General features: G+C 43.6%; 1 protein-coding gene across 1 annotated transcript in view; it reads left to right on the top strand.

Annotated features, from left to right (window-relative positions):
* Nucleotides 1-14,136, top strand: part of LOXHD1 (lipoxygenase homology PLAT domains 1) — a gene marked incomplete at both ends in the record, with an annotated part of 161,360 nt that overhangs the window by 86,959 nt on the left and 60,265 nt on the right. Inside the window, 4 exons of the mRNA XM_084278544.1 lie at nucleotides 700-828; nucleotides 2,687-2,851; nucleotides 6,858-7,039; nucleotides 10,327-10,443. Of these exons, the coding sequence (XP_084134670.1) occupies nucleotides 700-828; nucleotides 2,687-2,851; nucleotides 6,858-7,039; nucleotides 10,327-10,443 (593 nt within the window). The remainder of the gene's footprint in view (nucleotides 1-699; nucleotides 829-2,686; nucleotides 2,852-6,857; nucleotides 7,040-10,326; nucleotides 10,444-14,136) is intronic.

Below are 14,136 nucleotides of genomic sequence, written 5' to 3'. Positions count from 1 at the left end.
AGCACCTCACTGCTGGATACCTGAAAAGATGGGTCAGGGTTTCCTATTGTTTCCTCAATACCCATTCCTTGCTCCTTTTTAGCACAACTTCACGCTCTCCTTGTCTGCGCCCACGTCGTGATAGCTGGGAGCACACCACCAGCTGCTGTAAATCACTGTCAAACTTAGCGATGCTGATTTGCACCAGCTGCTGATCTACAGGGTTTAATTTCAATTATAGAAACAGCGCAGTTGGCTGGGACTACATTACTGAGTAGTGAATGCAAGTGAATGATTTGCTTTCCTCAGCAATGAATCAGCATGCTCCCGAAGCCCAGCTCTCCTCTGCCCCTTCAAGTGGCCCACAAGTATTTAATCAGCTGATGAGCAAATACTCTTGGAAGCCACCGAGCTGTGTGTGCAGTGGCTTGGATGCTCGTGAGAGGGACAGGGAGTTGCTGGGCAGGACCAGTTTCCTGAGCTGTGAGCGCAGCACAACAGCATCGTCCCTGTGGCACTGCCAGAGGATCACTCAAGGAAGGAATTGTGTATATTTTGGGTGTTGATTTGGGTTCAGAGGGAGGGAGGGAAGGACAAAGCTCAGATCTTGAGATGAAAAGGCATTTCTTACTTTTTAGCCGCTTTCCCTGATGCACTGTTGACATTCCCAGAGGATTTGTTTCACATACTGAACAATGTCCTTTTGCATCACCACAACAGGGATAGTCAGCCTAAAGGCCTCAAAGATTAACAAGAACAAATTTGAGCGTGGGAAGGTAGATGAGTTTACAGTGGAGTCTGTGGACATTGGAGACCTGAAAAAAATCAAGATAGGCCATGACAATAAAGGTAAGATGATCTGCTTTGCAATGCAGCATTTCTGGTGCATTAGGCGTGTTGCTGTATAAAATAACCTGCCTCAAAGACCCCAAATGTAATTCACCTCTTACTGACAGATCCATGCTGTCACTTAGGCTGTTGCAGCTACTTTCTTTCCTCTAATGCCATTCCTGTGGCTGTGACAATACGAGCACAATGGCAGCAACTTGCAGGTACATTTGTAACCTCTATTTTTGTAAGAGGCTCTTTAGTTTTGCAGCTCCATCTTTAGAGTGATTTCTCATCTGTTGCAAAACTTGGAAGGATGGGGATTTTTTTTTGTTCAACCTGGCCTTGAACACTGAAGGGATCCAGGGGCAGCCCCAGTTTCTCTGGGGAGCCTGTTCCAAGGCCTCACCATGCTCACAGGGAAGAATTTCTCACCTAATGCTCCCCTCTTTTAGTTTAAACCCATTCCCCCTTGTCCTATCACTACACTTCCTGATCAACAGTCCTTCTCCAGCTTCCCCATAACCCCTTTAGGTACTGGAAGGCTACTATAGGGTCACTCCAGAGCCTTCTCTTCTCCCAGCTCAACAGGCCCAACTGTCTCAGCCTAGTCTCTATAGGAGAGGTTATTCAGCCCTCTGAGCAATTTCATGGCCTCACCTGGACCTATTCTAACAGCTCCATGTCTTTCTTACGTTGAGTACCCCAGAGCTGGACGCAGCACTGCAGGTAGGGTCTCACCAGAGCAGAGCAGAGGGGCAGTATCCCCTACCTCCACTTGCTGGCCATGGTGTATTTGATGCAGCCCAGGACATGATTGGCTTTCTGGGCTGCAGGCATGCATTGCTGGCTCATGTTGGGCTTTTCATCAACCAACAGCTCCAAGTCCTTCTCCTCAGGGTTGCTCTCAATCCATTCTCTACCCAGCCTGTAGCTGTTCTTGTGACACCATTGTGATTTAGCCCTGGCCAGCAATTAACCCCCACAAAGCACCTTGCTCACTCACCCCCCATGCAATGGGGGAGAGAATAGGAAGAGTGAAAGTGAGAGAATTTAACTGGACACCCAAAAAAGTAAGATAATATATCTTAATCATATACACAAATAAAGTGATGAACAACATAATTTCTCTCCACCCAGTCAATAGTGCATGAGACTCGCCCTAGATGCTGCACAAGACCCCCCCCCCCCAAAGTACTCAGACTCTCAGTCCAAACACAGAAGCAAAGCAAAACAAGGAATTCATTCACCACTTCCCATCAGCAGGCAGGTGTTGGTGCTGTGCAAGACCCCCAGCTGCTCCCCAGCTGCTGCCCAGCTGCCCCCCAGTTATAAATGGAACATGACATTGTATGGTATGGAATATCTCCTTGGCCAGTCTGGGTCAGCTGTCCGGGCTGTGTCCCTTCCCAGCTTCCTGGGTACCAACTGCCTTCTCATTAGCAGAAGCTGAGAAGTCACTGACTGCCTGGAAACAACTAAAACCATCAGCGTGTTATCAACGGTGCTCTGTCCTAGCTCCCAAACACAGCACTGCACCAGCTGCTAGAAATAAAATTAACTCCATCCCTGCTGAAACCAGGACAGGCACAAGGAGTGTGTTGATAACTCCTCTGCTTGATTACAAAGAAAAATTAATCCATGAAATGGAGTGATTAGCTCTTCCGTGACCACATCTTTAACCTGATGCATATAAAAATGTAAAGCTCCTTACTCAAACCTGGACAACTGCCTGCCATGGTGTTTATGGAATCTATTCTGTTTTTCCATTGGCAAAAGAGAGGTAGATTTATTTCTCAGAGGTCTGGAATGCAGTGATTCATTTGCTGTTGTTTTCAAAGGCTGTGTGGGTTATTTGCTGTTATCTTTCCAACCACAGGTAATTCAACTGGCTGGTTTCTGGAATGGGTGGAGATTGATGCCCCATCACTGGGACAGTGCCTCAAGTTCCCCTGTGGCCGCTGGCTGGATAAATCGGAGGACGACGGAGCCATTGAGAGAATTATCTTCCCTGCAGAACTGCAGACAACAGAATACATCCCCTGTGAGCAGAATGCCATTTCCCCAGGATACACCCATCATTACAGAAGATAAAATCTCACTAGCTCATGCAGTTTTATAGTCTTGGCCTCCCCCTTGAATTGCCTTTGAAAAATTTATAAATACATCATATGCCAACTATTCCAATTAGTGCAAGAAAGTTCCTCTGGGTTCTCTAGACTAATATTTCCCGTATTTCCCAAATCAGAAAGACAGTAGAAGCCATGTGGCTGTGTATAATTGTCTTTTTGCTCTCTCTTGCCCTTTCATCTTCTAGTCCTCAGCCCATTCTAGGCTGTCTTCCTTGTCTCCAGTTTCCCTTTGATCTCATTCCATTCTAATATTGCTGTTACTATTGCGAAGCAGACGCTTTGGTCTTGCTTCCAAGCCTTGGTTCTCCCAGTGCATTTGACACTGCACATCCCTCTCTTGCTGAAAAACCCTTCTCCAGAATTTCTTTGGCGTGATGCACCAGTCTGTCTCTTTTAGTGTTTTCTGATTTTTCCTTACTCTTTGCTTCACTCCCCTCTAGATTAATATTTGAGGTAAAGACAGTGTCTTTTGGGAGATCCTTCTGAGTGGTAAGCTGATAAATTTAAGTCTGCTATTGCATCTCAAAATCTTCTATTTCACGCAACTTATTTTCCTGCCTCTAGACCATCAAGAACAAGGTAACATCGCTTTCTTGAAATAAATTACTAGAAACATTATTTTTCTTGTTCTGTAACCCTTTTCCCCCCCCTTTTTGTCATGTGCATCCTTCACTGTGTGAAGGGAACTCATTGCATTTGACTTGTCCCTCCCTGACCTGACTCATTTCAAGTCATGGACAAACATTTCCTGGTACACTTTCAGGGGACTGTCAAAATTGCCTTTTCACTTCATTCTGTGGGATGCCACAATGATGAGCGATGAGGCCTGGGGCCTGAGAGTTGATTTCCACCCCATGCACTTCCTAGAGCATCCTTGGTCACCCTGGACAAGTGATAAGTTGTTCACACCAAAGAGGTCTCCTATCTCATTGCATCCCTCACTGTATTTATTGATGGCATCAGAAAAAAAACCCTTACCTCCCGCAGTTGTTTATTTGGACATCAAAAGTTAGAGCTGCCCAATCTCCCCTTTTCTGCCTTCTTTGTAAGTAGCTGTGAGAATAACCACAGAGAAGCTTTGGCTCCTTCTTTTTTCCTGTCAACGCTGAGGTTCATTCTGAAGGTCTTCTTCACACTGGCTGGCCAACACTCCAATTTCCAGATCCTCCTTTCCTGAAGTCTGTCAGCTAAAATCATCTTTCTTCTCTGAGCATCTTCCAATTTCATCTCTTAGTGCCTTCCCCATGCTTCGACTGAGTTTTGGGTTTTTTTTTGTTTTCTTCATGTCTTGCTCTCTGTCCCTAAACTGTCTGGAGTGGAGGGATGGATACTCTGCTCCCTCCCTCTTTCTGTCAGTCAGGTGGAGGACATAACAGGTTTTATATTTGAAAAAACACCCACCAATTCTGCTGATAGATGCAGTGAATTCATTCATAGGGGAGAGTATAACCCAAAGAATTTGTAAATGCACAAACACAAATCATCAGGCTTTCCATGCCATCCCACTTAATATATGTATATATTGATGCAGATGCTGACTATATAATGTATTAATGTCCCAGTATACTGCAGTGATGTAAGAGTTTCTGGCACACTGTGCCTTTGAGTACACAGTTCCTGTAGAACAGAATTTTGTCAGCTGTCCACATTCAGCCCCTGAAAATTGTCAGGACTCGCTGGCAAGAAGATTGCACCAAACTTGGTGTCAGCTTGGGCTGCTCCCCTGTTTAAAGCGTTGCTGTTGCTCTGTTCACTGCACTCTGGTTCCCTAACTATTAACCTGGGGGCTTTTGTTTGCCAGAGGTAACCAGAAGGGTTTGAATTGTTTTATGATGACTCGCGCCAGAGTTGTTTCACGCCGAACAAACGATGCAAACATGTCATCCAGCAGACCAATTAAAACCCTGCCTGTGGGGATACAGCTTTAAAGCTGCCACCTCAATGAAATGGGAGCCTGACAGCTGAACGCTGGTGCTGCTAGTGACCTTGTTACGGTGCCGCTTTGCTGATTCAGTTCTAAGCTGATGTTAATATTCAAGCAGCCAGAGCGAGCGCCACGGACTTCAGCAGAGAGGATAATTTTTAATTCATAATGTGTTCGGTCTCCAGGATTTAGACACACTCACACACACACACACACCCCCTTACATATCAGCAAAACTATTCCAGTTTACCTGCAGCACAGCAGAGCAGATTTCATTGAGCTGGACAGAAAGAATATTAAGTACCTCCAGGCTGACTCTCTGTAGAAGAAAACTTCTTAATCTCTGCTCTCCTGAGAGCTGTATTTAGAGAGCCTGAGTTTTTAATGAATGATTAGTCTCTGAAGCGCATAATCAGAGTTGCTCCAGCAGTGACAGACATGGTGCCAGAAACCTTCTCTCTACCCTAACAGGGATGTTGAGTCTGAAATATAGTACGAAGTGCTTTGGTGTAAACAACAAAGATGAGCGAAATCGCTGCAGCATAGGAGGATGGAGGAAATGAGTAGCAGAGAAGACCGTAGTGAGGGGTGGGAAATGGTGGAAGGTGGGTGGGCAGTGTATGGGAGAGGGATGTCAGGGAGAGGATCCTGCTGCTTGTGCTGCTGGCTGTGCTTATGGGCAGCAAGGTGTCTGCTTGCAACAGAAGTCATTGTAGCAGGGGGGTTTCCTGCCCACGGCAGGGGGTTTGGAACCAGATGATCTTTGAGGTCCCTTCCAACCCAAAGCATTCTGTGATTCTCATCAGTGGTGCCCAAGGCTTACCTGGCATTCTTTTGAAAGCTTGAGGAGGGATTTAAAAGAGATGGGGGTGGGGCTCTAGTTCTCCAAATGGCACACTTATATTTACATGTCCTCATTACAGTGGAGTGTCTGAATTCCCATTATGGTCACTAAATGGCCCTTCAGGGCTGGGGATTTGGAGAACGAGTAATCTAATCTCAAGGGATAACCCTGCATTTGTTTGTCCAGCTGTTTCTTCAAACTGCATTGACTTTAGTGTTTACATCTGGAGATGTCCACATCTGTTTGATGTGCAGACATCTGAACATAGGTCCCTTAAACCATCTCAACTTGGAAACTGAGGTGGGAAGTAAATTATCAATGAACATTCAACAAATCTATAGGAGAGCCAGGAACAGAGGCCCAGTCTTATTCCTGGGTCAGACTTATTCTTGAGCAAATCTGAGTCATGCTCCAGCAGGACTTAGGATTGAGGAGCTGTGACGATGCAAAAGGACAAAAGGTGGCGTCAGGTTTTGGGGTCATGGGACACCCTAGAGAAACCAAGAGAGCAGAATAAAGAAGTATTTAGATCCTTACCTTCCTGCATTCACCACTGATCTGGTAGTAATTCAGTCTGTCTTCATGTTAAGGAGGAAGTGGTACTAAAGGAAAAAAACTAGATCAGAGTGGACAGCAGAGGGTTTTTTTTCCTTTCCTTAGGACTGATTTTTGTCACTTGTTTAGTATGAAAGGAGTAGTTTTTTTACCACCAAGGCTATCTTGAATATTTATATACTGCCTCCGGTTGGCTTAACTTCATCCATCTGCCTAGTTGCTAAAAAATTTGTGAATTCATGTTTTGCTTTAAGACTTGAGCTGTTGAAGTAAATCCCATTTCAGTAACATTATATGGCAGGTATAAATATACCAAGTGCTTTCTGATCATGCAATTAATCCCAAAATCGCAGTAAATGAACATGAATCAAGGTCAATTGTCCATATAGCATCAAAGGTCATTCCTCTGGATTCTCACAGCACTGACCAGCATGATAGCTAAATGACCACAAGTATGTGGTTCCTACCCTGTCCCCTTTAACTGCTGAGTTTTCTAACCCAGATTTTGTTTCATTAAAACCTTCTTAGGAGCATTGTCACACTGCTTACTAACTTTCATTTGTTTGTTTTAATTTCCTGCCATTTCCAAATCTAGTTGTTCCATATGAGATCACGGTCTACACCAGTGATATCTTTGGAGCTGGCACAGATGCAGACGTCTTCATTGTTCTCTATGGAAGCGATGGGATCTGCACTCAGCAGAAATCCCTGTGCCTCAACAAGAGAGAGCAAAGGATGTATTTTGAAAGGAATTCGGTGAATCAGTTCATTGTGGAGGTAAGATCAAAGACACTCGCTGTCATTAGGTTGTCCTAAGGAGATTAAGAAGAGAAAACTGAATTTTTCCTCTTTCAGGGAAAGCTGTTCAGCTCTAATATTCAGAGAAAAAGGGTCTAATTCTCTGTTCTCTAACAGACTTACTGTGTACCGGAGGAGATCTTTTCTCATTGAGTTCCTGTTAGTGGCAACTCAGAGTAAACATGCTGTGTGTCTGTGGCCTAATGCCATGTTAAGCCTTCTAAAGGCTGTTGCAAATTTACCGTGGTGATGAGCTACATAGAGAGGGAGGCTTGCCCTTCCAGATAAAGTTGAGAGGCTCTTTGGAAGGTCATTGCATGTTCTATTTCCTATACCATATTTGGTGAAAAAAGGGTGTCACTCTCCATCCAGGGTGTCACTCTCCATCCAGGGTGTCAGATCTAGTATGTGTACCTCTCCTTAGCACTCTTATTTGCTTGTATATTTGCTTTCTTTTGCAGTTTGCAATACTTTGCACAAATAGTTGGAGTATCACTGAACCTAGCTGTCTTGTGTTTAAGGTCCCTGGGCAGCCTTTCATTTCCCATTTCAGCAGATTATGATCTGGCCCATGGTGCTCATCACTTCATTTGGGGTGGACTGTCCATTTTTTTCTAACTCTGTGGCATCTTAAGCATCATAGAATCATAAAATGCTTTGGGCTTGAGGTGACCTCAAAGATTGTCTAGATCCAACCCCCTACACCTTCCACTAGACCAGGTTGCCCAAAACCCCATCCAAACCTGGCCTTGAACACTGCCAGGGATGGGGCTTCCACAACCTCTCTGGGGACCCTGTGCCAGGGCCTCACCACCCTCAGAGTAAAGAATTTCTTCCTAACATCTAATCTAACCCTGCCCTCTTCCAGCTTGAAGCCATTGCCCCTTCTCCTGTCCCTGCACTCCCTGGTGAACAGTGCCTTTAAGTACTGATAGGCTGCAATTAGGTTCCTCTGGAGCCTTCTCTTCTCCAGGCTGAACAATCCCAACTGTCTCAGCCTGTCTTAATAGGAGAAGTGCTCCAGCCCCACAGCCATTTCATGGCTTCTTCTGGACTCGTTCCAACACCTCCAATGTCTTTCCTGTACTGGAGACCCCAGAGCTGGAACCAGTACTCCCTTGGACAGAGAAATTGTTGCTTTGCTACAAAGAGCATGATGATTTTTGAATACCTGGGGCAGACTTCTTGAAAGATATTATCCAATGTTTCCTGCAGTGTTTACACAGCTGTATGCATATGCTAAAAAAGTGCACGTAAATGAGTGAGCTCATTTACATCTACAGTATTCAGCAGTTCCTATTCATAATATGTTGTGGTTGCTGAGAATGTGTGAGAAGCAAAAATCCAGGCTTATCCTTTCAGTACTGCTTCATGTCCTCACCTTCCATCTCTGAAAGCAACACCAACACTGACTTTGTAGAGGACCACACAACCTCTCTGTGTTTTGAATTTAGCTTGTTTTTGTAAAATAATTGAAGGCAAATCTTAAACCAATTCTTTTTAACAAGTTAAAATGCTTCCAGCCCACATCGTTGTTATAGGGCATGAATCACAAAATAAATCCCCAGTGTGATTCCTCAAAAACAAAGAATAAGACTTATTTTGGTAGAGTTTCTGCATAGTTTTTCATAATAGAGGTTGCACTAATCCATAGGTATAAATCTTAAAGGGAGTGTCATTGTTATTTCTTTATTCCATAAGATTTATTTTAGGTTTGCTAGAATCTGAAACATCAGTACTTTTCTTGGATGGAGTGAAAATGCAGTTTGTTCTCCAGATTTATAATATCATATTAACCTGTCCCCAGATTTCATTCTCTCTTCACCAGTTCCTCTTGCTGCAAGAGATGGGGATGAAGGAAATATATTCTTCTTTCACCTACTTGTGTAGTGCCGTAATTTGGAGTTCAACAGACCTTGAAAATACTTTAGGGACCTCAGGAAACACAAACTGAGAATTGCCTGTTTGTTTTAGTGTTTTTAAATGCTCATAACATTCTGTATTTGGCAAAAGAGGCAAAAAATATTATAGGCTGGTCTCAGCTACACCTCCAAGTGATGATTTGTGGGAGATGCATACAGCATATTAAAGGCCATTTCTTCATCAACATGACTTTTTACAGGTCAAGCATGACTTTATTGCTATGTATTGATTACAAGCCTCTTTGAAATTTGAGTATTTGGGCAGGACAAAGGAGGAAGGAAATATCTTTCTTCTAGAGCATACTTTTGTGCGTGCATGAGCTTTAGAAATGAGTTGGATCATTTAATTGTTTTGCAATTGATGCTCATGCTGTCTAAACTTAGGGCAGGGCTGGTTTGTTTAGTGTGAACTCCTTGAGTAGTGTAATCAGTGTTACTGAGTCAAAGAGCCTCCTAAAATTACTGATGTCTTTTCTTCAGTATGGGATAATTCTGCCAGCTGGGAAGAGAAGAAGGGAGTAGACTCCAGTGGTGCCAGTTGAAATGTTCAGTTTTCTGATGTTTCCAAGACGAAAAGACTTGAAGTCCCTGTGGACAGAAAGGCAGCTCAGTGTGTTTCTCCTGTGTGCAAAGGATGTTTTCAGGCAGTGTTGGTTTGTTGTTTCTCTAAAGGCCAACAGTACAAAAGCTGACACTGAAATAACCAAAAGCTATTACGTAGGAGCAAATACCATTTTTCCTGTTCAAGTCTTTGGAAGGGAGCTGACTTAAAAGTAATACAATAGTAACAAGTTACTCGAGTAATAGTGAGGCATAAAAAAGAGTAGCTACTTCATAAGACAGTGATTCTTGTTGACTTGCTCAGAATGGCACTGGGATTCTGTGGCATACCAGGAGAAAGACAACATAAAATGTCAGGCTGTAAATATTGTACGTAGAACTCTACAGCTATTCCTCAAGTGTTATAAGAGAGGATGTAAGTATTTTAAAAGGGAAGTGATACACAAAGAACAATTAAAGCTGCAGCAGCATGGCAATTTCTAAAAAACTACCTTCATTCTCACTCAGATGCAGGATTGCTGCTGTGCAACCAAACCTCCCTCACATCCCTCTTTGGTATAGAGCAAGATTCTCTCCATTTTTGGAAGAGAAGTTCAGGGAAACCCCATAGCTAAAATGCAAGTTAGGATATCATTGCCATCAGTGCCAATATTTGCTCTCCTGAGACTTCGTGGAGGCTGGAAAAATAGGGAATAAACTTAAAAATTGAGTGTCTCAAAAGTCACCTGTTTTTCATGCCATCATCTTTCTCTTTTTTTTTTTTTTTCTTTATTTTTTCTGCAGCTGGAGGATGTTGGTGACATTATTGAAAAGATCCGGATAGGTCACAAGGGTGGAGGACTGAACTCTGGGTGGCATTTGGACCGCGTGGCGATTCGGAGGCTGTTGCCCAATGGAAAGGTACTCTGCAGGCCCCAGCACTGGGCAGTATGTTTCCATTAGCAGCCACTTCCATTTCCCAAAACGCATCTTCTGCATGCAAAGCATGATTAACAGTGAAAAGTGACTCCCTAAAGAACAAGGCAAACAAGGCACGCTAATGAACGTGCTAGAGCTTGAGCATCTGGGGATAGCAAACATGTATTACCATGTTTCATTCTTCAAATGTTGATATTAAGACTCTGCAGTCATTGCATTTTAAAAATGTTGTTCCCATTGTACTTTTTGACTAGAATAGTTATTTTGTCCTGGCAGTGGAGGGGAACAAAGCAGTAATCTTGCTCCTCAACCTTTTGGAGGTCTTCATTACTCTTTATCTTTGTGTGAAGGAGGCAACGGTTACCAGGACTTACTTGCTGGACTGAGAGGGGAAATTCCTGAGTTTTTGCCCATTGCTGTGCAAATACAGCCCAAGAATTGCAGAGCTGAGCAGATGTCCCTGTGCTGCACCACACCACAGCCCAGCGTGCCCAAGGCTAACTTAGATAATGGTTGTTTTGAGCATCATGAGAGACCGAAGCTTTGTATTTTCATGTGTAGTTTTGTTTTGAAAAATTATAGGGAAGGAAATAGGAATTGGGAGCACCATTTTAAAATAAGAAGTATCATTGATAAACATGGGCCCTTAATTCTTGATGAATAAATGCAGGGAGCCAGGGCAGTTAAGATGAGCAAAATGCCTGCCAGTGCAAATCCCTGAATGATTCATAAAAACCTTCAAGTTAAGTGTTCAGACTTTTGGTTGTTCATGCCAACAGGATTAAGACAGGTCACCTTGATCTTGTGCACATAAACTGTTCCTCAGCCCAGGTTTTAGATGCTGGCTGTAGGAACAGGAGTGAGTCTGGCTGCAGGGAAGTTCAGAGGAAAATCTCCTCTTCAGGACTAGTTCAGAATTGGAGCAGTCATCTGTTTCTGAGAACACCTGGGATCTCTACTCCGTATTGTCCTTTCTCACCTCACTCCAAATAGCTGTCAGCTTTTGCCTCCACCTGAACGTTCAATTCTGCCCTCTCCTGAAACTATTTCTAATATCAAGTGTTGGTGGCTTGCTCAGTCATGATGAACCTACTTCTCATCTTGCTTCCTCCTTCAAAATTTCCAAAATATGTTTTACACTCTGCTTCACAGTCAACTCAAAGGTCTGCCTTGAACCTTCATCATCATGCTCAAGTATGTATCTTCCTATACAAGCTTCTTCACAATCCAATACCCTTTGACTGTTTCTTATTATCACCTTTTTTTGCCAGTCCATTATAGCCAATAGACAAACTCTCTGTCTGTTGACTAACCCTCACTTAGCACAGCTTCTTTAGGTCAATGAACAAGGTGACGCTGGGTTATAAGATATTGGGCACAGGCTAGGGATGATTAAGAGCAGGATGAGCAAAGGGATGGGAAACCAAATGAAAAAAAAAATTCCTGGGATGCCTCTTTCTGCACCTAAAGTTGACTGAGCACTCAGGGAAGCTCCCAAGAGCTCCGTGTTGTGTGCTCTTCCATTAGCCCGGAGAGGGGCTTGAGGCTGCACAGCTCTGCAGTCATTACAGCAGCTTTGAAGGACACACCGTGAGAAACCTGGAAAGGTGGAGGAAGGGAGGAAAACCATGAACAACTTTAAAATTGAGAGATTTACAATTCTGCTGATCTTTTGATTATGGCATGGGAAAAAAATGAAGAAAGCAGAGCACTGCATGATGCTGCTGATCAGCCGCAGGATATTATGACCTGCCACAGGATAGCAATATGCTGCCAACGCTTCTAAAAGCTGTGCTACCTGATTAGACTGCTAAGATGGGTCTAGATGTATCTGTAATGCTGCAAAAGAAAAATGAGGTCAGTAACTTTTCAGATTAAATTGAAAGCACTTGGGTATGAAACTGGGATGGTCGCATGCCAATAAAGCTCTGTTTTGGCATGCCAATTATATCTGATAATTATATTTCATTTGTTACAACCTGGAGGAGGGTGAAGCACTGACTTTTAGCACACTCTCATACCCTGTCTCCAGCTTAGGGACAGACCCAGACGCTAATGAAACAAACTCTGTTCAGAGCTACAAGAGGATCTTACTCTGGGTAACGTAAAACAGCACACTTTACGTCACTTAAATATTAATGCAATTGGTAACAAGGAAACTCCAATAAAAACTGCAGCAATGACATGGTGATTAACAGTAATGATACAATTAACTCTTGCAGTAACTGCATATTACGTCCCGCTGTGCAGTCACTCAAGTCCCCAGATATCCTATTACTGAATAAATGGCGTTCATACCAATGGCGTGTGCAGCCAGCATTGTCGATGTTTAAGAGCAGTTAAAAGCTTCAGTGAGAGACACGACTGAAGTGGGATCTCTACTGCAAGGAAGGGGTTTCAGCATCATTCTGGAAAGCCCGCTCTTTCCCAGGCTGTAGGTGGGGAGGTGAACACTGCTCGTCTGCGCAGTATACAGCGAGGTGATGCAGGCTGTGCAGTCAGCTGGCTAGTGGAGAAGTAGTGGTGTGGTTGGTCACTGGGCTCTGTGTTGTGTTTGTGCTGCACAAAAAAAAGCTGGAAAGTAAAAAAAATATTCAAAAAATAGAATAAAATAGAATAGGATAGGATAAGATAGGATAGAATAAAATGAAATGAAAGGAAATTAAACGAAGTAAAATAAAATAAAGTAAAATAAAATAAATAAAAAAGAAAAAAAAAGTATCTGAAATAGCCTGAAGTGCTTCTGGTTTTTCTCAACACCACTTTGTACAAACCATCCCTCAAGCTGCCTCACAGAGCTCAGCATCACAAGGCTGGGGTTAGCAGCAGCACGGCAGGGAGCAGCGGAGAGGAAGAGAAAATGGTGTTTTGTCAGGAGCAGGTGGTTTGGGCTGCGTGGGTTCAAAGGATGATCCTGCTGCAGGCTCGAGGCACTCAGTCACACAAACCCCTTGGGAAGGAGTTTGGCTCTGGCAGATCAACTTGCCTGGGACCTGTGTGAGGTGGTGTGGGCACCTGTTCATGGCAGGTTATCGGTGACGGGAGTGTGCCCCTGAGCTTCCACACACAGCCTGTTCCGAGGGGCTGTGTCAGGCTGGGCAGCATCCTGCTGCTCAGGCAGGTTCAGGGGTGCACTACACAGCAGTAGCAATGGTCAATATTGCTACAGGAAGGGCTATGCCCTTCTTTTACTGCTTATAAGGTTTCTAGTATCTAAATAGTAAAAACAGCGAAGAAAGGAACTGGTACGATTGGGGTGGTAAATAATTGTATGGACTAATTAAGGTATATCTGTATATCATATATCAAAGTGATGGGATGCAGAGTACTGGAGACAGCAAAAAGCCCCTGTGCTACTCAGGAGAGAAATGCTGAAGCGTTCATTACGGAAAAGGACGTTTTTTCCTTCCTTTATTCAGTCCCTCTGAGGAAAATGCAACATTTTTTTCTACTCAGACTTGCGAGTTGTGTGATGGCTCATGCCCCTTTCTTTATGGAGACATAGCCTGGGGTGCCCAGCCCACAGAACCATCTTACCATCTTGGAGGCCTTACAGGAGTCTGTTCTTAATGAGTAGTCTGGGATTGATATTGTTTACCAAGTGGAAAACACATGTTCTTTTGTTTTTGCTTGTTTCATGATCGAAATCATATTTGTTTCCACCAAAGTGAAGTC

Source organism: Gallinula chloropus (assembly GCF_964237585.1).
Source record: "Gallinula chloropus genome assembly, chromosome: Z".
Lineage (NCBI taxonomy): Eukaryota > Metazoa > Chordata > Aves > Gruiformes > Rallidae > Gallinula > Gallinula chloropus.
The sequence above is the reverse complement of the archived record's forward strand: the minus strand, read 5'-3'. Positions and strand labels throughout refer to the sequence as shown.